The sequence below is a fragment of the Varroa jacobsoni genome, unplaced genomic scaffold, assembly GCF_002532875.2.
Source record: "Varroa jacobsoni isolate VJ856 unplaced genomic scaffold, vjacob_1.0 scaffold_663, whole genome shotgun sequence".
Classification (NCBI taxonomy): Eukaryota; Metazoa; Arthropoda; class Arachnida; order Mesostigmata; family Varroidae; genus Varroa; species Varroa jacobsoni.
In genome coordinates, this window is record NW_019213565.1 from 243,940 (window position 1) to 264,083 (window position 20,144).

Consider the following 20,144-nt stretch of genomic DNA (forward strand, 5'->3'; position numbering starts at 1 on the left):
TTCGTACTTGAAAGCGTCGCCAGCCATTTGAGGCTAGAACGTTCGGCTAAGGCAGGAGCGTCGAAACAGTCGTTTAATTTCAGAGCTGTTTGAGGTAGCCGACCACAGAGGTTGTTGAGCTTGACCTGCCATTCCAATCAGTTAGTCGCACCTATGTAATTGGTACAGTTTTGCCTAGGTTGTCAAAACCTTTGGAAAACCATGTGTATAGTTAATAAGCATATGATGACCTTCTTTGTGTTTCTCATTCGCAACGTTGAGCTGATACTTAAGCCAGCTTTTACGCCCCATAGCTAATACACACCATCTTCCAAACGAATATAAGCACTAATTAGCCTGGAACCTGTAGACATTCAAAGGATACTTTTTTTTTTTGTTTAATCATATCTGTCGCGTCCTATATATCGTAACGATACGTACTTGACCGTCTGCCCAAAACAAGCGATGCATTTGACTAACACGGATGCAATTGATGCATCGTAGTTTTACCTCTCGCTAGTGGAACAACATGGCAATGCCCATGTATAGTGTGGACGTTGGGTTGGTTAAGTGTTATGGTTAACCTTTGTTTAGATTGGTACCGGGTTCATTTTAGGCATCAGTGGCGTCCTCGCACGGACTACAGAGGGCGCCCTAGCCTTGACCGTACTGAGTGAAAAAGACGCCGGAAGGTGACGCCCAAGCCCCAACTGAAAGGTGCTGACCACGATTGCTCATTTCGTCCGCTACGCACGGCAATTGACGTCACGTAAAACTCACGCCATGAGAATATCCCAGCTGGCAAATGAATGAGACGAAGCACTGTACATTATTGATACGTTGTGCTACATACGTTAACGTTGCGTCGCTTCTATTATTGTTTGATGCTATTTTCAGCCTAATCGTTGATGACAGATTTCGCTAGATATTATCTTAATAAACTGCGAGAAAAATAAGTAAGTAGGGGTAAAAACGAGCAACAGAAACCATGGAACAGTACAGATTTGTCCCGAGGACAAAATCTGAGACATCTTGAATGACACTTTCATCAAATTGAAGCCCTTGTCGTCAGGTGTGTATGATGAAGTTTTAGATCTTGTAGAGATCAAGAACGATAGAGATATTTCTACTTCACAAGAACAAAGCTCACAAGCACTGTCTGCAGTATTGATATATACACGATATACAGGTTTGGAAATGTCTTCGGCTAACAATAGCTCGCTAATAATACAGGATAACTTACATTTGCCCTAGTGCTAACTTGGGTGATGTAGCTGACAGCTGTTTGGGATGTAATGGATCTAACAATAGTTCCGAGCATCTCTCGAATTGCCCCAAATGCGACTGACGTTCGTCAATATTCCTACACAATCTATCTATATTTTTTTATCTAAACAGTTTTTGCGATATAAATTACGCTAACCTGAGCCAAAAAGTTATTTTCACGGCCCTTTTAAATATTGTGCCACGGAATTTCTGTGTTTGATACCGAAATTCATCTCGCACTATTCCATACTCATGCCTTGCCCTAGCAACACTAAACATTCGCAAAAATGAACTTTGCTTAAAAAGTTAAATCTCACTGTATCTGACGACACAAAACTCTGGTTGCATGTCATAGCACTAGGCCCTGCAAGTTAGAACTAGGTAAGCCTGCACGGGTGCCGCGTCGCTAAAAGCGGTCAGGGGTAGAGATCACCGACTCCGGTCGCATCGCATTCGAAGGCATAAGCCATTTAGGTCGTCTGCATTAAAACAGAAAGAAAGCGCTACAAATAACAAATACAGTTCATATATGCCACTTGTTAAACAATGCTCTAGCCAGTAGATTAAATGTTTACAAGATCAAGCTAATAATAAACAGATGTTTATCGTTAGTGTTCCATCCAGAGTGTTGCCATCCTTCTTCTCATGGGGGACTAAGTTTATTGATACGAAATTATGACACCAACAGCCACACGGGGTATAATGAGAAGCCTAAAAATTATTACGAATTACCGAACATAATTAGTCCAGGCAAATCTTTGTAGGCCACTGTTTATATAAGAAAGTTGTTTTGTTTTTTTGTTTTTTTTTTTATCCACATAGCTTGCGTAAGATTTGTCGTTTGGGGACTTGAACCAGGGATTCCTAGAACCAGGCGACTACTTAGAAACGCTATAATTGGTAATAGTAACGTGAATCAACAATATTAATGTATGACTTCCGCAAAGGCTTGTATAGGCTGTCTACGTATCGGGGACATATACCTTTAGCAATTCTGCTTACACTGGCTAGCCTTGTGCCAAACGCATTTATAGCATATACTTCAACCCCTATAATAGAATTTACACCCCTGACTGCCAGTCAACTCTGGCCCACAACACTGACCTATCTTCACATTTCATTCCTGGACCCAGCAGCCAACTTCAACAACACCGCTGTCTTGCAAACGTCTCTTTGAATAGACGTCAAAAGAATAACACCTTTATTGCGACGTGAATTCGCTGTGACAGGGGTTAGGTTAGCTAAAAATACACGTTTTCTAACTACTCGTTAACCTTCGGAGCTGCTTACTGGACGGCTGTGTTACTTTTAGGAAGAGAACAACAGAAAAAGGGGAATTTTAAAACGATCGCACCCCTGAACTATGTACGTCTGTCTAAATCAAACTGAATAAAGTTGCCAGTGAAATTTGGTACTTTCGCCTTAGTAATTGCCCCAGGTCGCAGCGGCTCTTTCTAGCAGCACCAAATAAACCGTGTCTCCGCTCGAATTCGAACCTAGATGACCCCTCCATGAGTGTCCCCAATGTTCTGTAGACAGACAAGTTAGCTTTGTGCCATCACGAAGGCATTTGGCATGCCTACTTCGAATTAGGCTTTCTACTGATAAGAGCAACATAATTGGGAATTGCTCGATGCTGGTCACCTGCAGCTAGAATAACCTTTACCTCTGGGAGAAAACGAAGCATCTGGTGCGCGATGCCCAAAAGGAGCAAGTAAGTGTTATCTAATGCGCACGTAGCCAACGAAAGTGGTCTAACAATTTGTAATGCAAAATCTCTTTAGAAAACTCCGGTTCAGCCTGCGGACGTCACCTGAAGCCCTGATGTGTGTCTCGAACCGTTGGTGAAGCTCTCGCAGGAAACAGTCCTACCAAAATGGCAACCGAAGAGAACTAGTTTGAGAAAACTCGTAGGGAAAGTCGGCTTTTCAGGATCCGCTAACGCGGCTTCCACTTTTACCGTTGTTGTTGTTGCTGTTGCTGCTGCTGCCGCTGTCGTTGCGTGTAGCTTTTGGTACAGATTATAGGTGTTTAATGGCAGTAAATAGTTGTAGTGGGAACGGCAAGACTTTCACGCTGACGCGTACCACAGAAGATCAAACGCTTGCCAAGATGAGCGATTTAGCGCTTAGCTGGTGAGCGAGTTGACACTGCTACGAGAAATTGTAACACTTACGGGGGGGCACAAAAGCTGGGTACAGAATTAGCAGTGGTGAAAAGGAAAAGGGGCGCTCGATCGGTGTGTCCAGTACACTAGCTGACAGGTAATGCTCGATCAGGAATAGTCTTTTTTTTTTTAACGTGACACGGCCAACTTCGTTCTGTTTTTTTATTTTATGTTGTTATTTATTATGTATTATTATGTTCTTGCATCGTATGCGTCGCGCGACTAATTTATAAGCCGTCGGCATGATTATCAAGTGGGGAGACTCTCAGTGTCTTCGGGTGACGGTGCGATAGTAATGTCAACTAAATGACACTTAGGGGTGCGGGTTCACATCTGGCCGTAAATCTCAATATCATGCTTTGGGTTTCATGTTGTTATCAGCAGTACCGGATGTGGAAATATTTTATTAAACAGCGTTCGAGACGTTTTTTTTTTTCCAGTGTTGTCCTATGTAGCGTTTGGACTAAAGAGCATCGTAATACTTGCTATATTGTTCATCATTTAGGTAAATCATTCATTAGTTCATCTCAAGGACAGACTAAACAAACGACAATAAAGATATTATGTGCATAAAAAAAATGCTTAGAAAATTATGTGCCATGTATGCAAGACACGGAATAATTTTTCATGGGTATTGTGCCGGGCTCGCGGCACCAAGTACAACCCTTGAGGTTCCAAAAAATAACTATTAGACGTAACTTAGCAATGAAAGGGTTACTATTCTATTGATAGACCTTACATCAGAATGTTCATCATTTACATACATTAGGGATCTGTTTATAAATAATGAAAATCAATTATTCCCTTATAGATTGATACACCAATGACTTGCTGATGACTTTAAAGCAGTCAGCGTTGCGTTCTCAGCACTCGAAACCGTATTAATATGATTCTTTATGTATTATTTGGGCAGGGGTCGCGACAAAAAAGAGGTAAGTGCAAAGATCAATCTATTCGTCTGTGATTTTCGCATCCGGTCAAATTGTTTTTTTCTTTTTTTTATCTTTATATATTTTTATCCGCTTAGCACTTTCTACTAAAAAAAAAAATTCTATTATATAGAGACCAATTAGATTTTCTAGGGTTCAATCTGCTCCACTTCGCGACAAATTTGCAGGTTTGGTGTTAAGCAACTCGTCCAAAAAAATTATTCAGCTTTTTAATTGCAAGATGGACGATTACGAATTTGTCAATAGTTGGGAAAAGTATACATACCATTGGTATGTCATCAGACCGTAGTCTGAAGCATATGATGGGTGCAACAAAATGTCTCACCCAAATCCTGCGTGGCTGTTTTAGCGATTTTCTCTACGTGTGATCTGGCGTTGTCGTGGGAACCGATTACTTGTTCGTATCTTTCCGTTGGATAGCTTCGTTCGTTCGATAGAATTGGGCGATATACATAAAAATGGTCGTTTTAAAACGGAGATTTGTCATAACTCCGGGAGCAAATATACCCTCGAAACTACTTTTTCGTTACTTATATTGGCGTAAACACCCCTTCACTTAAAGTGTAAGCATTCTGAAGCCCGTCATGGTAGCTGCATGTTGTTCGGTACCGTGTGAGAGATTCGGAAACAAAAAAGCGTGTGTCCCTGTGCTCTTGATTCAGTTTATTTAGCTGGACTCCTAACCTGGTTCCCTATTGCCCATATTGTATATCCATTTCAAATAGTTTATTTGGCAAAAAAACGTCTTTAGCAACCGTACTAAAAAATGGACTAGTGTAATAGTTTAATAGAAAAGTACCCTTTCCTTCTCATTGTATCAGACCATGGTCCAAAAAAATAACAACGTGAGTTCTGTATTAGTTCAAGGACCGCAAGGATCATGTCAGTTCAGCGGTGTGCTGAATCGCGTGTCCTTGCTTTTCAATTTTAACAATAAAAATGGCGAAAAGCTGATTCCAAAGACACACAAGGCAACTTAGCTGAAAACAACTTATAAACGGATTATTGGAGTAAAAATATCTGAAAACTAAAAGAGGAAACAAAACACTGTTTTATTTACGAGGTTCTTTCTTATTGATCTCTTTTGCAGAAAAAGAAAAAGAAAAGCAGCAAAGGTGGGAAAGATTTTGTTCGGATCAGACTACGAATATACGATGTGCAAACGACTTAATAAAAATAACACGACCAACCTGGCTTTTTTTGTACAGTCTACATTTGTACATGTTTGTTAGCTTTGACGATTTTAGCAATTGATTTTCTAGTATTGTGCTAAGGATATAGAAGGAAACATGTGCTTTCCTTGACGCGCTGCTCTCTATGCTGGACCCGGCGAAGGCCGTATCAGGAGTTCCTAACTTAACCGAGTAGATCTTATTAACTACGTTTCTGTATTTGTATGTACTAACGTGATACGGGAATTTGTTTCTACAGGAAAATCGAAAGGTTAGTAATTTCCCACCAATGCCTTATCTTCCAGGTTAACACAAATGTTATAATGCTTTTTTTTTTTTATTTTACTTAATATGATATTAATTATAGACGGTCGCGAGGGTCTGAAGTATCCTTCTTTCCAACTGTTCATTAACATTCTGTCGTTCGTAGAAGATGCATATTCTAGCAATTTGTAATCCTAATACTTAATAACTGTATTATAAATTTCTGTTCATGTTTTTTGGTTAGGCAAAAAAAAATCGACTCGCGGCTCCAGATCAAATGAATCTGTGGCGTCTATTTTGAGCGGGAGCTCACACGAAGAGGCTAGACGTCTTAAAGGCTCTGTCCCATGTGGTTCTGTCCTTAGCACGGCAAACCTGCAAGGCTCAATGATGAAGGCTAATATGATAGGGTCTCGACTAATGGGCAGCACGTTGGGCGCGTGCCGTATGGGTGAATTGGGCAGGCTCAAAAGTTCGCAGCTTGTTGCAAAACCGAATCTCGAGCAGAGTATAAAACGAGCTAAACCTGGTCCCATGTTGCGCCCCATGCCAGTCCAACAATCACAGCCCCCTATTCCAGTCGATCAAAGTAGCGAAGAAGACTGCGGTTACCAGCAGTAATCGATCTCCAACATCGGAACCGTTCGACTAGAGACAAAATTTGCTCATGTAGCTATCTGACTTCGAGCTTCAACGGAAGGAAGAATTACAACGTTGATATACGTTGAAGATCTATACGGCGTCGGTAGTTCGTTGGCGCATAACAAATCGCGCAACTATTGCTAATAATAACAAGAAAAACGCGTCCGTTCAAGGCTTATCAACCTTCCTCGGCATTTGTCTTTGTTTTATTGTCTAGTTATTGGTGATAGCGTATCTGTGTCGGCGCCGGTTGAGACTATGTGCTAGAATTCACTTTTAAATATGGGGACGTAACCTAACTAGTCAATAAGATTAGCAATAGATAGATATCAAACTGTGACAATTACAAAAAAAAGCTGACACATTGATTCTATGGACGAAACAAATGGGTGTCCTCTCCGCGATCTATCTAATAATATATATATATATATATAAAATCATAAATAAGCTTCAGCGTTAGATTAAGCGGAGCACACTTTTTATATCATTTTATTTAAATATCCAGCTATATACAAGCTATAAGAACTTACGTTGTTACTCGTTGCAACTAGGTCGCCAGTAGCTCAGATATAGTAGTTTGCCGTTAACCCAAAACAAAGTATCTGTTCGATATCGTTCTATCGACTCGTGACCAATCCAATTTAATGACATTCGCTGACTTAAGAGTCTCGGCATCGCCTAACGTTCGCTCAAATTCTTTTGTATGTTTATATATGTTACTTTTCGTTTGTTCTTCATGCGTCTATGTGTCGCATCTAGTTATGTTCCTATTACTGTGATTGTTATTTTTTGTTACTGAAGACACAACAAAAGACACCACTTCATAACTTGTCGACGACAACATCCAATCAACACACATTAACATAATGGCAGATTTCGATGTTTTTTCGGGATGTTTCGAGATGCTTAACGTCGTCGGTGGCACACTGGTGGCTGCAATCCTAACACTAGGACTAACAACAATAGGACCGTCGTGTTGTCGAGTCCTGCCCATGTCTCAATAAGGTCTTTGCCAGTAGCAGTCGACAACAGTTATGTTGTTAGCTCTAGTGAACCCTGAAGGCGAGCTTCACCGGAGTGCTAATCTGATGAAATAGAATCTTGCTGTCAAGTCTCGTTTGGTCTTCGCCTTCAGTACTGCCTGGGTGGTCCTAGCTAGTGAGTTTCGGCTGACGATGGCGAGCGCGCATTTCGTTGAAAGAGGTGAACCGAGAGAATGTCTTTGTGGAGCGGTATTTTTAGAGGAGCGTTACGTACATCGACGAGTACGCAACTCAGTAGCTGAGTGACCGGACGGCTATTATTGAAAAGCAAAAGATACGCCCTTAAACCTAGGCAATGACTCTGGGAAGAAGGCTCACATATGGGCTGGAATATTAAGAGGATAGGAGAAACATCTGAACACCGCTTGAAAGCCCTTTAATAATTAGGCCAACAATCATAGATGGGTCTAGCTGTTGTTAAATTGTTTAACGAAACACCCATAGCAAATGTTAAATCGATCTTTCTTGTTGTTATGGTAGCAGTTTACTGAGGAGCGAGATTTTCGCGAAGGCGTTTGCTATGGAGGTAGCAAAGACCCTTGACTTATGTTTACTACTACGTGGCCCGCTATCTTAGTAATGAAATTAGTAACGACAAAACCATTCTGACCAACCCAACGAACAGCTTATTTGTGGTTCCAAAAAGTATGCCAACAAGACAGAAATCTGCTTCTTTGATGTAGTGAAGACGAAGATTCCCATTAAGTGCTACTTCGGTCTGCCAGATCGGCAATAACACAATACTTTCATATCATTAACGAACTAATAATTTTTCTATAATTTCAACTAGATACATCCTCTTGTCGAAAGTTTATAGGCGGACTTTTACAGCTGGCCGACGGATCTGATTCAGAAACCTAGATTTAAACACTTTAAGCTATAGTACATCACACGCACCTGACAGTAATGCATATCAGTACTTCGATAACGGCATTTTTTACTTCTGGCACAAAAATAATCCTGCTTCATCAAATGCTCGTGAAAACCGAGAGTATCTCGATTTTTTTATAGTCTCTTGTATCCGCCGTTGTCTTCGGCTGTTGCACATTTTCGATCTTATTATGAGTCATTGCCGCCATTACTCCCATTATCATTACGGTTACTACTATCATCCACGAGCGGGCGCGATGTACCCGTTCGTTGAGCTCCCTGGCCGACAGTGCGTCGATTTTGTCGATAGCTGCGGGCCCGGTGTCGTTTTATAAATGAATATTTCTTTTTGTGCCGCTTTGTGCACTATTCCGTCTATGTTCGCGTCGGGCCGATCTTGCGCGTGTGCCAGCTCGCGGCACTTGGCTAGAGTCGATAGACGTTGCAGCCTCCACCGCTTGCGGCCGAATAGACTGCTACTGCTGCAGATGATGACGACAACAGCGTAGGCTTGGACCACTACGGCGTCCAAAAACGCAAACGGACAAATAGGCACACAGGCAGGCCTTATTGACGAAGACAGCTGGACGCGCGCAGCTGCGGCGTTAGGCCACGCGAGCGTCGTAACGCGACGTCCATAGCGTAAACGTTTACCTATATATATATATATATATATATATATTGGACAGAACGAGAGTGGCTGTGCGAAAAGGAAACTGGCTTGTCGAAAAATTGTTTGAATGTTACATATTCGAAGAAGCTGCGTATTCTGGTTTACTGTTAATGGGGTATGTTTCTTAGGTGTGCTTGTTGACAGTGAATTACTTGACTTGTGGGCCTGGGGTATGTGTGCATGTCAGATGGATGTAACAGACAGATTTGTGCCGTCGGATCTAAAACGGAACAGGGAACTGGTCTTAGAGACATTGAGTATCGAAGTATTTTGACTTGCATAAAGTACTTTGAAAAATGTAGATTGATACAGATGCATTGATGACTAAGGAATGGACCGAGTTAGCGTGTATTGAACCAAATGGCTGATCCAGCAAATATTCAAGCACATAGGGTTTATTCAAAGAAACGCTTAGGTAGATATATTCGCCTCCTGTATTAAATGTCACATTAAAATCGAGCTTGGTTATTAACCATCCTACAATACACCATGTATACTGTTACTTATATATCTGTGCAATGGCTTGTTATCATAAATTTGCCTTTGTCAGGTACCAATAGCATAGATACATACGACGAGGATAGTATTTTCTCATCAGGGTCTCAACAATTGTTTGGCTGAAGTAAACTGGCCCGACTGACAATTTGAGAAGCTAACTGAAAAAAAGATCAGCTTGTCCGCATTTATTGCCCCCATGGGGCATCCGTGCTCCGATTGCAGCCACTGAGAAAGATGCCATTCACCGAACAAGCGTTTTCGTCAGCCTCAAATAACGCGGTCATATCGTGATCACTAGATCCAATCGTATCGATTTCTATCGCTCTCTTCTCAAAAAAGCGGTCTCGTTCCTCATTAGTAACGTCATCATTACTAACCACAACCTTGCCGACATCGACGGTCGTTTTCATTTGCTGCAAGAACATTGCACTCGTAACCATGTTCGAACCTGTTATTTTCCGCTGGCGATTTGCCTCCATTCTGAACGGTTATCTGGTCGTAGGATCAGCGGGTGCCTGCTACTATTTTTTGCTTGACCGCTGCGCCTCTTACGGTCTGCCGGACGTTGATCTCACTCTCGATGCATTCCATACGGTGGCGTACGCGCTTCGGCAAAAAACCAATGTTAAGCATTGCTGTGGAAAGAAAAAGATTCTCGTAGCTTTCGAACACTGTAAAAAGAGCTGGTGCCATTTTTTGGCAGCAACGGGTGTTGAAGGACAGCACAAGCCGACCGATTCCGGCCTTCGTTATTTGCGATCCTCTATTATTGAAGGAACGGTACTAAAGTAAAGGTTACGGATAGACTAGTATAGCAGGAGCGCAGTATGATATATAATCTGTGGCCAAATAAACTTAGTCGAATACGTTTATCTGACTTCTGCACCTAGGGACTGACGCCCTTAGATGTTGACGACGGTTTTCTACTTCAGATTCACTGTCGACGACATCTCGGAAACGTTAACTGTCATTCAAGAGCTTGTAACGCGTCGGGTGTCCTCACGCGACTGGGTATCCTATTAGGCGACCCCATTATTGGACCTTGGCGCCGATATCGTTTCCCTTCAATAAGCTCTTTACCAACGCTACCTTCACACAGAGCAGAATGTACTGTATCGTGGTCAAAGACATCAAACAATCACCACTTGTACGTAGCCCAAGAGCGGCTCCATTCTCGAGAATGTTTTAATTTCTATTTAGTACGAATCACATGAAGAGGAATCGATGCAATTTTTCCTCTGTTGTTTTTTTCGACATTGTGTGTTATTGAGGCGGTCCGCTGCCTCGACTGAACGACATGTTGAACTTGTCAAGACAGATCGACGATCGTTCGTCACCTCAACGAATACGCTTTATCAGGAACGACACACGCGAAGTGATTAGCAGAGCGACGTCTTCATATTAATGACCAGCGTCGGTTAACAAGCGTGCGGATTGCGCGTCCAGCCAATATATCAAAAGGTCTTTGCGTACTTCCGAGAAAGAGAGAAAACTGGGTATTGGCTGAACATTGAAACCGAAGCAAAGTTCTTGACCATTTCGACTTAACCCGAAACAGCTTCTAGCCCATTGTGGGATCTAACTAAACACAGAAATATATCAAAAAAAAAAAGAAAAAAAAAACTATTACCGCTATTCATGTCGATAGTTGCCATAATTTATACCCAATTAAATAACGATTGTTAACCCGTGAACGCAATCGTTTCATCTTAGTTTTAAAATCTTCAGTTGGTTGGACGTCGTCGTTTCAACACTCCAAGCGTTATTAGTTAACGCTTAATTTAACTAGACATTCGGCAAGTTTGTTGACGCAACGCTGGATACGAACACAATAAGTGAAGGACAATTTGCATTAAGCTTTGTTAGTTTTGCATATTTGTTTATGTCGGTATAATATGATACGATATACCGCGAGAAGTAGATCAACGTCCGACACGTCCTTCGCGCCGTATCGATGATCCCTGCCTCCTCCTCCTCCTCGAACTATCTATCTCCTCGAAACTAACTTAAGCCAGCATAAGCTATATGGCCAGCAAACATATACAGATCAACGAAAATCTACCATAAACACGTATCCGGGACAGCTCCCTACTTAGACTCCACCAACAACAGAAATAGTGTCAACGCACCGACATTACTGTCGTTCGGCACGCACATGACGCGACTTAACCGTTTGCACAATAAGTAGTACGTAGAGTGTCTTCACGGCGTCAGCTTCTTTCTTCTCTTTTGGGTGATATCCGGCAGGTTGGTCTATTTGGAAAAACAAAGGAACCAAGTCAACACTTAATTGTAAGTAAACAGGTAGCGTTTAAAGCGAGCTCTCTGGGACGGGGAAGGGCAAGAGGCATTTTACTTCACTGAGCAAACGTGTGTCGTACCGCTCTACGGATTCTGTACGCGGCCCAGTGACGTATCATCTCGCACGAAATACATACATACGTAAGAACGTAGTCTTCGCCGAAACTGGTACTTGGCCATGTGAAGAAAGTCAAGGACTAAAAACTGTGAAAATTTACTCAAAGCAGACGACACACCTCGTAGAAAGGTAGTGGTGGTGCCATTGAGGCCGCGGACGTGGCCAGCTCTCAATGTTTCGGAGTATTGTAAAGTAGTCGATTTAGATCAGCTGATGATAGATGTGGTAGTATGCGTAGAACAGCCCTTGTCTACGATGCGATACGCATCCATCAAGCAAATTTTACTACGAGAATCACTAACAATAGAAGATCCGCTCTTCTAGAAAAGAAAGGCTATAGAAAAGGCTGTGTTTTTACAAAGCTAGTTGATTTGGAAGACCGATTTTGGAAAAGAACGCGCGAAATAGCTCAAAAGCGATGCGTGCAGGATTCATTATAATGATGTTTAGTAATCGTTTTTAGTGGCAGTAAGACGTGAACCTGGTCGTGCTAGATGTGCATTGTAGGACAGGAAAGACACAGTTAATATTAAAATGGCGCCGAGTTTTTGTTCCTTCTGGTTGGCTTTTCTTTTTAATCAGGACAATTACATTTTATATAGTGTGTCTAGGTTAGTCAATGGGAAAAGTATGCGATTTCCGCAGTCTATACCGCAATAATCATACGCTTACAATATTCCCCTTATGAAATTCACACCATAAAAACATCGACCCACCTCAATAGTGCCTTGTTCGCTGAATTAAAACAACGTCTAAGGACGTATTAAGGCAAAATCATACGTCATATTTCTTGTATCAAATACTGTATCACATGAGAATTACGGCAACCCCCTGACCGAAATGTGAATACAATACCGTTGTTTCGACGGATTGACCAAGAATCATTTATCAGTGAAATTATTGGCGACATCACTTAAGCCTTAAGCTTCATTTTGTGGGGTGAAGATTTCATCACATTTCCTTAGTACACCTTGTTTCCTCTTCGTTTCTGTTCTGGTCGCTGTTTTTCATGTCAGTAGTTGCATTCGAACCAGTACCTACTGGCGAAGCACCTGCTGAGGCTCGCGACCAGCCTCAGCTGTACGTCCCGTTGACTGCGAAACTCAGGCGCAATTCTTCGACGTTCGCTCGATTTACTCCATACGGCACCGGGAACGGCGACAAGAAGGCGTCACTGACGCTCCCGATGTCTAAGATAGTTAGATATTTGATCGCGCTAACAAGACGCCGGCTCAAGTCGAGCTATAATTTAACAGCGGTTAGCCGTACAGGTACCTAGCGGAATTCGAAATTTTAGAATTTGTGGGCCCCTTAAGGCAATGGTGATACCCAATGAAGACGAAGCAGCAGCGGTAACAGCGGGTCGTTTGCACAAGGCCAATCCTGTGGCGCTAACAGATTCAGTTAATCAGAAAAAAAATACCCTATAAAAGTACTAACAAGTAAGCGTAGTTGTCGTTGCTGAGATTTATCGTAGCAACAATATAGCAGCAATATTTATAGACAAATGAAACGCCTATAAAACATATAAGTCACAGGCTCGATGAAAGAAGCACAGCCCTGTGAACATATACGCAATCTATAGATAGATATTGATACATACATCTATGAATGTAAATAGGTTATTATACGTGACATTTCATTTACTTAAAAGTGACGTTTTTGTGATCGCGCTTTTAAGACAATCTGTCAGGCGCTAACGTACTGTTTGGCTTTCGATCGGCGTGTCATTATGATGAACCCCGTATAAAAATTAATGATGCTATTGTACACAAACGGATATTGGATTGAATGTAAGTCAATAGGTCCTTTATGTCGGAACGCCGTTATATGTAGAATAAAGTTCCATCGGCATGGCTTTATCTCCCTTACGTTTATGCTCCATTGGACTTTGTTTTAGTTTTCGTTTTTTGTTGCCTGTCAGAAAACACCAAACTAGGATGCCGACGAGTAAAAATCTGCACTAACAGTCTCATTTCTTTTGTGGCGACTGGTAAAACACTGTTATAGATTTCCCGAACCACTCTAGAGTAAGACGCGGCGCTGAGTCCATGGAGAAGGATATATCCTCAATTCGCACGACTCTTGAGGTTGAACGAAAAGCTCGAGCGCATCGCGCGTTAAGCCATCGGAACTCAATCCGATCCGAAGAGGCTACTCTCTGACGCGGTGCAGTTGTGTGTACCTACGGCATCCCATAGCGGCATATACGAACTGGACGATGAGCAGATAGAATTGCCGCCCACCATACTGGCTCAAAGAACGTCGCCTGCGTATCTTGACCCAACTGTTTTAGCCACTCTGAATTCGTTAGGTCTACTGCAAAGCCCGTAAAGGTCCGATGGAAACAGTCTTTTGATGATCTGTAACGTTTCGTCGCGCGGCTCGCGTTTAGTAGTGCGAAAAGGTGGAAACTTAAGTGTAGGCTATAACGCTTTACTTCTGTTTAGGAACAGCTATAATATTAGTTGATTACTTCGGCCATTAGATGTTATGCCACTACTGACCGTTTCTTTTTTTTGTTATCTTAGTTACTGCTACGCATCGCTAATGATGATCAAGGTGCCTCCATTAATCGCTCATACGTTAATTGTTTTCAATCGAGCAGGGGCACTAATCGGAACCATTTGTTAGAACGCAAAGTAATGTCGGATGAGCGATTTGCAGTTCATTCATGTGATATTTTGTACTCTCTTAATATCAGTCTTCCCGGATCTATTTCACTACTTTGCATTTGCTGGTTACTCACACGAGGAGCGTTGATGACCACCCCGTGTTCGCTCATCCGCACCGACAGAAGTTACTGGTTAATATTTCTGTGGGGTTGCCGGCACCTTGTTGCTTGATACGCACATAATAATAAATGAAGTATCGAAACCCCGAAAAATAGTTAGCATCGCCGAAGCACTCGATGAACGATGCGTAGTCCCGAGTGCCCGCCACAACGCAAGAGCTCTAAAAATATCGGGTACCATCCGATATAACTTCGGTCATTTCAAAATGATCTTGTCTCTTGACAAAATGAGCTTGTTCTAGTGACGGCAGTCTGAAAAAGTTGCACAAAGGGGCATCGTTTACCCCCTAAACAACAGATAGATATAGAATAAGAAAATCTAATATTATGACAGTAGCTATTGATCGAACGAATTCTAGATGAAAGGCTCAATTGATAGATTCTTTAATTATAGCTCATAGGATCATACCAATAAATGTCTAGCTATTGTATAATCAACAGAAACATATCAGCATCTACCCTTACTAGACACTGTGTTCTGAAATCTGGAACCGCTATATATTTGATATAACTTAACAGCAAGCCCAAATATGAAGTAGGATTAGAACAATGAAAGCCTTTCACCTATTGCAATAACTATTAGCAAAGATAAAATCTCAGGCTGAAAATTCAAATGCAGAAAATAGCACACTATACAAAGTGTTTATTGTGATGAACGATGGAATGAATATTCGCTGACGGGAATTGTATTTCCTATGTGCTGGCCAGTATACCGACCCGGGTTGTCTCACCACAGTTTGATCTCTGATGTGTTGATGCGGTCCCACCTCAAATCACAGTCCTTCATCCCGTCGTAATAGGTCTAGGCCCTATTAGTTCGTTGTACAGAAGCTGTTCCGACCGTTAATTTGTCGAAGAGACACTTCGCTTTTGTGCCGGCTCGGAACGCTATGCAAATATACACAGTCAATGTCTGTCTTTATTTCGATTTCGTAGCGCGAATGAAACGTTATTCTTCCTTCCGTTATTTCCCAGTCAAATTTGTGTCGTTCATTGTGTGGCTGGGTTCCCATGAGCTGCGCGTCCTTCCTTGTGCAAGCTAATATATCCCATTGTAGATTCTCGTAGAACATGGACCGTCTTACGTTAAACCAAATCTCGGCTACCTCCGCTAAAAGCTAAAATGCTAAACAGTCAGCGCTACCAGTAGATGACTTGTTATAATACCAGTAGAAATTAGAGGCTACTGACTAGTGAGAATGCTCCTTTTTTTCTCACGATTGAAAACAGTGAAGCCCCGGGGGCAACATGACGGGGTTCTTTGCTTTTTAGGTCGATCAGGTCTCGATGTAACGTACAGCGTTGGTGAGACTTCGGTTAGCGAACTTCGTGATGAAGGCCGAGTCGCTTATGCCCTCTTCCGCTTGAAACTGTAACAAAATGAACGACGTAGTCGCCACTAATATGTATGTATGGCGACAAACAAATCTACGCGATACGAGGCTTCTCAGCGACGGAATAACAATCGATATGATGCGCCTTTGAAGAGAGCTTCACTCGTACACCTGAGGTACGAGAATAAACAGGCTGTAAGATCTACGGTGCAGGGGTGCCCTGCCGGTTTCCTCCCAGGTAAAACAGTTTAGTTATATCTACACGAAACAGAGTAAAAGAGACTCACGTTTCCTATGGGGTAACGTGGGAATGAAGCTTCAGGTCTTAATCAAAGTAGACGCCAGGTTCGCATATGAATCGAACCTCAATACACCAAACAGAAGTACGTCATGGGAAATCTCTGCGATAGGAGAACGAATCCCAGGTACACCAACAATGTACAGAACAAAGGTAATTAGCGCACTGTGCCCCAAGATGATGCGATTTATCACGTTCAAGTGGCTTCGATACTATATATGATGATAAATATATGATGTACCTTAAGTATTCTATTTCAGAACTTTCCGTCTCTCATATGAGTTGTGTAGGTCAATGGCACATTTCTCCATAGCCTATCTCAATCTAATACGGCATATAGACATGCACATTATGAATTAAGGTATTAGTCCATAAATTGATATGGAAAAAAATCTCTGTGAATAGCTGAACTAAAAACTCTCAGTAAGCATATCGTAGAATGATACTTTTATTTGTCCAATTTAATCATCTACAAATCCTGACGAGATGACCCAACTCGATTTACTCGTATAACTCGACTGATCGACAAACCATCGAGTACCGACCGGATTGTTGATGAACATCAGCAATTTACCCTAATCATAACCTAGTTCTAACTCTAATGCACTACCATGCCTACGTATTTATCCTTCTTTAATGCTTATGGTTGCCTGAAGGTCGCCCGTCTGATTAAGACATTCGGTACGGATATCGAATGCCGACGTTCCTGGCCTCAATCGCACTTGAATGTATACATCCGGTAACTAGTCAGCGGCTTAATGACCTTCGTTCAAGGTCGACGTACCATATAATCGATACAGCAAAAGACCTAATTAGTTCAAATTGTGTATATGTTATTGCATAGTAAACCTCGTTTGTTTGTTTGTTTGTTTGTCTTCTATCGACTTAGGTAATCGCCTGTCCGTCGTTGAGCAAAATCGGGGCTCGCTACTTCAGGCCTCGCTAATTTATGAAAATTAGAAAATTATTCGAATGTGTTTGATAGTTGGGAAGGACAGGCCTAGTCAGGTAACAACCATCGAAACCTTGTAATATGCTGGAGCATGATCACGTAACAATGATTCCCTGACGTATAGATCCAACACCCCCAAGATAAAATTCGACACATTATGCGCACATACATTATTCTGTTAGCCTGTTTATGTGAAAAGTTTGAACAACAGATGGATAAAAAAAACGTCTCGTTAAAGATGCTATTGGGGCTGAGTGAAGCCCCTCCAGAGTGGTAGATTCACGTTCAGTTACATTGCTAGCGACAGTAATCCTCTGTGGTCTGGCTGTGACAGACCCTTTCCTAGTTTTGCTATCCCTGTGAAGTTCGTCGGCGCCAAAGTCTTCATTCATCACCCACGAATCGCTCCCCTTCTGCGCCAGTCTTTACCACCATCTTTATTCGCACCCCCCACTCTCCACAGAATTGAGCCATTAACGATGCCCATAGCATCAACGGCGGGTACCTAAAACAACGCTGAAATCATATCGATTGAGCTATGTTTGACGCTCAAATTGAACTAACTTACTTCTTGTTAACCTAAATTGGTTTCAACACAAAATGATATGACTAATAGCGGTCGTTAATGGGATAAGTTGACCTAACTACCGTCCATACTACCAGTCTTACGCGTCTCGGCTCCATTTGATTGTCTACAGAAATTTTATTGCTGCATCGTGCTAATTCAGACCCAGTTGACAAGCTGTTTTCGTAATTTTGCTTGGGCGCCAAACCGAATCGGGGAGCGTGTTCGGACCAGCTTTGCGAAGGATTCTGACCCAGTCTGCGATACGTAGTCCCAATGTCGTTCGCGCTGCAGTCAATATTCGCTCGATGCGTCTAGGATGTTACAGATGTTAACCCATCGAGGCTCGCCTTCAGCACACGGCCAACAAGCGGGTGATATCATAGGTCTAGACTGGAATATTTGCGATTCTCACTAGTCTTATTCGAGTCGAGGGTGCTGGTTTATCGTTAACGTGACAATTTGGAGGCGCCCAGAAATCGTCAGTTCAAAATCGGTGCAGACGCCGTATGGGACATCGTTCCACCCCAGCGATCAGTATTCGCCATTAGACGGGCGAATCATCAACACAGTCGTTAGTGCCGATTTACCAGTTATGAATGTAAACACAGCTCGAGAAATGGAAAACGGGCAAATTAGTCTTTGAGATACCCTCGGCGATCTGTTCGCAGCGACGGTCCTCGTAACAAATGTATGTTAATTATCGGGTTTCGACACGAGGGTCAGGCGCGGTGATCATCAAGACGAAGGTTGGCGACAACTGTGACGGGACCTGGGTGCTGCAGGATGCGTAACAAGAGTGTGTCATAACACGAGGCTATGCTACCGGTTCGGACATCTGAAAACAAACAAAGAAAGACTATTGGGAGAGATCGACGACTTGACATCGCCAGTGAAGCATCATAAAATCTTGATAATAATAGTCGAATTAAGTGAGAACTACGGACTTACTCTGCTGGTGAGTTATTCTTAAAGAGCGACCAAAGCTAGGTCGTTTAATTAACCATTTTAGTCAAAGGCGTATACGTAGCCATACCATATGCAAGCCCAGTTTTTTTCGTCACGTACAAGAAGAAGGTGTTTTGTACCAAATTAGTTACCAAACGGGAGCCTCTGTTGCTAATGTACGCTAAATCGACACCATATAACACAAATCAAATCGTCATTTCCACTTTGCTCCGTTCAGTGATGTCATCCCGCTGTCAGTCCACTTCGGCTTAAATTCGCTCCATCAAAGTGTCAGTCGTTGGGTTGCCCAGTAGAATCCGCCTGACAAAAAAAAACAACATCAGCCTTTGGCTAGCCGTGTGATACGCTTATTCTTTATTCGTATTTCGGCGGCTGAAGTACTCTCGACGTTCAGGCCCAACCGGCTTAAGCAGCTTCGTCATGGATAGGATCACTCCACCCGATATACGAGTACAAACTCTTGAAGCTTTCCTATGCGCAACAGCCGCGCTTCGTCCACCTCAATGGTACACACGAGACTCAATAACAACGGTAAGCAAACATTCACCGACGGAGTCCGAAGGGCTCACTTGTAACACTTTGTTGTTCAACTGGCTACCGTACAGCCCTCGTTGAACGAATGACTTATAGACTCACAGAAATTCTCATAAGACTCGCCAATTTCCTACGCAACAAAAGTATGATCCATGTTTTCTTTGTCTCGTACCGTATCGACATACGACGGTCAGCAACAAAATAGCTCTGTGAAACCGTAGAAATCAATACATAGGCGGAACGATGGCCGACTTCGTGGCCAAGTCAATAAAACCGACTTGAGCATTCGCGGGCGAAACATTAGCTTCCGTAGTTTACAGACGACGACGATGGCAACGGCGGCGGCGGTGGCGGTGGCGGCATGGTGCAGTATATTACAAACGGTTGACGCACAATGACTGCTACTATCGGGGGTGGTGTCGTCTGCTATGCGAACGTGCGCCGAAAAGTGTTTCAAACAAACAAAGAAAACAAATAACGAGAGAAATCATATAAAGATATACTTAAAGCCGTTCTACTTCTCGACGTCGTAAAGAGTGAACGGTGAGAGTAGCAGATCAATGAAGGCCATGAGACCAAATCGCCACACCCATGGAAGAACAGGACGTTATCCTCGTTATAGCCATGTTTGTATAAGCTACCTTAAGTCAAATGACACGTTACGTGTTCCAGTGGCGTCGTAATAGACGGCGCTGGCGTTGCGCGAGGCGCGCCGTTTTAGAGTCAACAGAGATCATCAACTAACGAGAACGGAG

The 20,144-nt window shown here is 42.5% G+C and overlaps 1 protein-coding gene and 1 long non-coding RNA gene across 6 annotated transcripts; one reads left to right on the top strand and one right to left on the bottom strand.

Annotated features, from left to right (window-relative positions):
* The first annotated feature begins 2,397 nt into the window (after positions 1-2,397).
* On the top strand, positions 2,398-6,627 carry LOC111262437 (uncharacterized). 5 transcript variants are annotated; one of them, XM_086969131.1, is made up of 5 exons: positions 2,673-3,380; positions 4,326-4,344; positions 5,453-5,477; positions 5,794-5,805; positions 6,043-6,627. In XM_086969131.1, the coding sequence occupies exons 1-5, from the start codon at positions 3,280-3,282 to the stop codon at positions 6,417-6,419; spliced, it is 534 nt and encodes a 177-aa protein (XP_086825257.1). In that variant the 5' UTR covers positions 2,673-3,279; the 3' UTR covers positions 6,420-6,627. The 5 variants fall into 5 exon arrangements, 4 of the variants coding, with proteins under 4 accessions (XP_086825257.1, XP_022692437.1, XP_022692438.1 ...); XM_022836702.2 differs by having other exon boundaries at positions 2,674-3,509; positions 4,224-4,344; XM_022836703.2 differs by having other exon boundaries at positions 2,674-2,959; positions 4,224-4,344.
* A 10,166-nt stretch (positions 6,628-16,793) lies between these two features.
* On the bottom strand, positions 16,794-19,765 carry LOC111262460 (uncharacterized). Its single transcript, XR_002681618.2, has 2 exons — positions 18,838-19,765; positions 16,794-18,724 (listed from the first exon to the last, which is right to left on the bottom strand). It is a non-coding gene; the product is annotated as an uncharacterized LOC111262460 (long non-coding RNA).
* Positions 19,766-20,144: the final 379 nt, after the last annotated feature.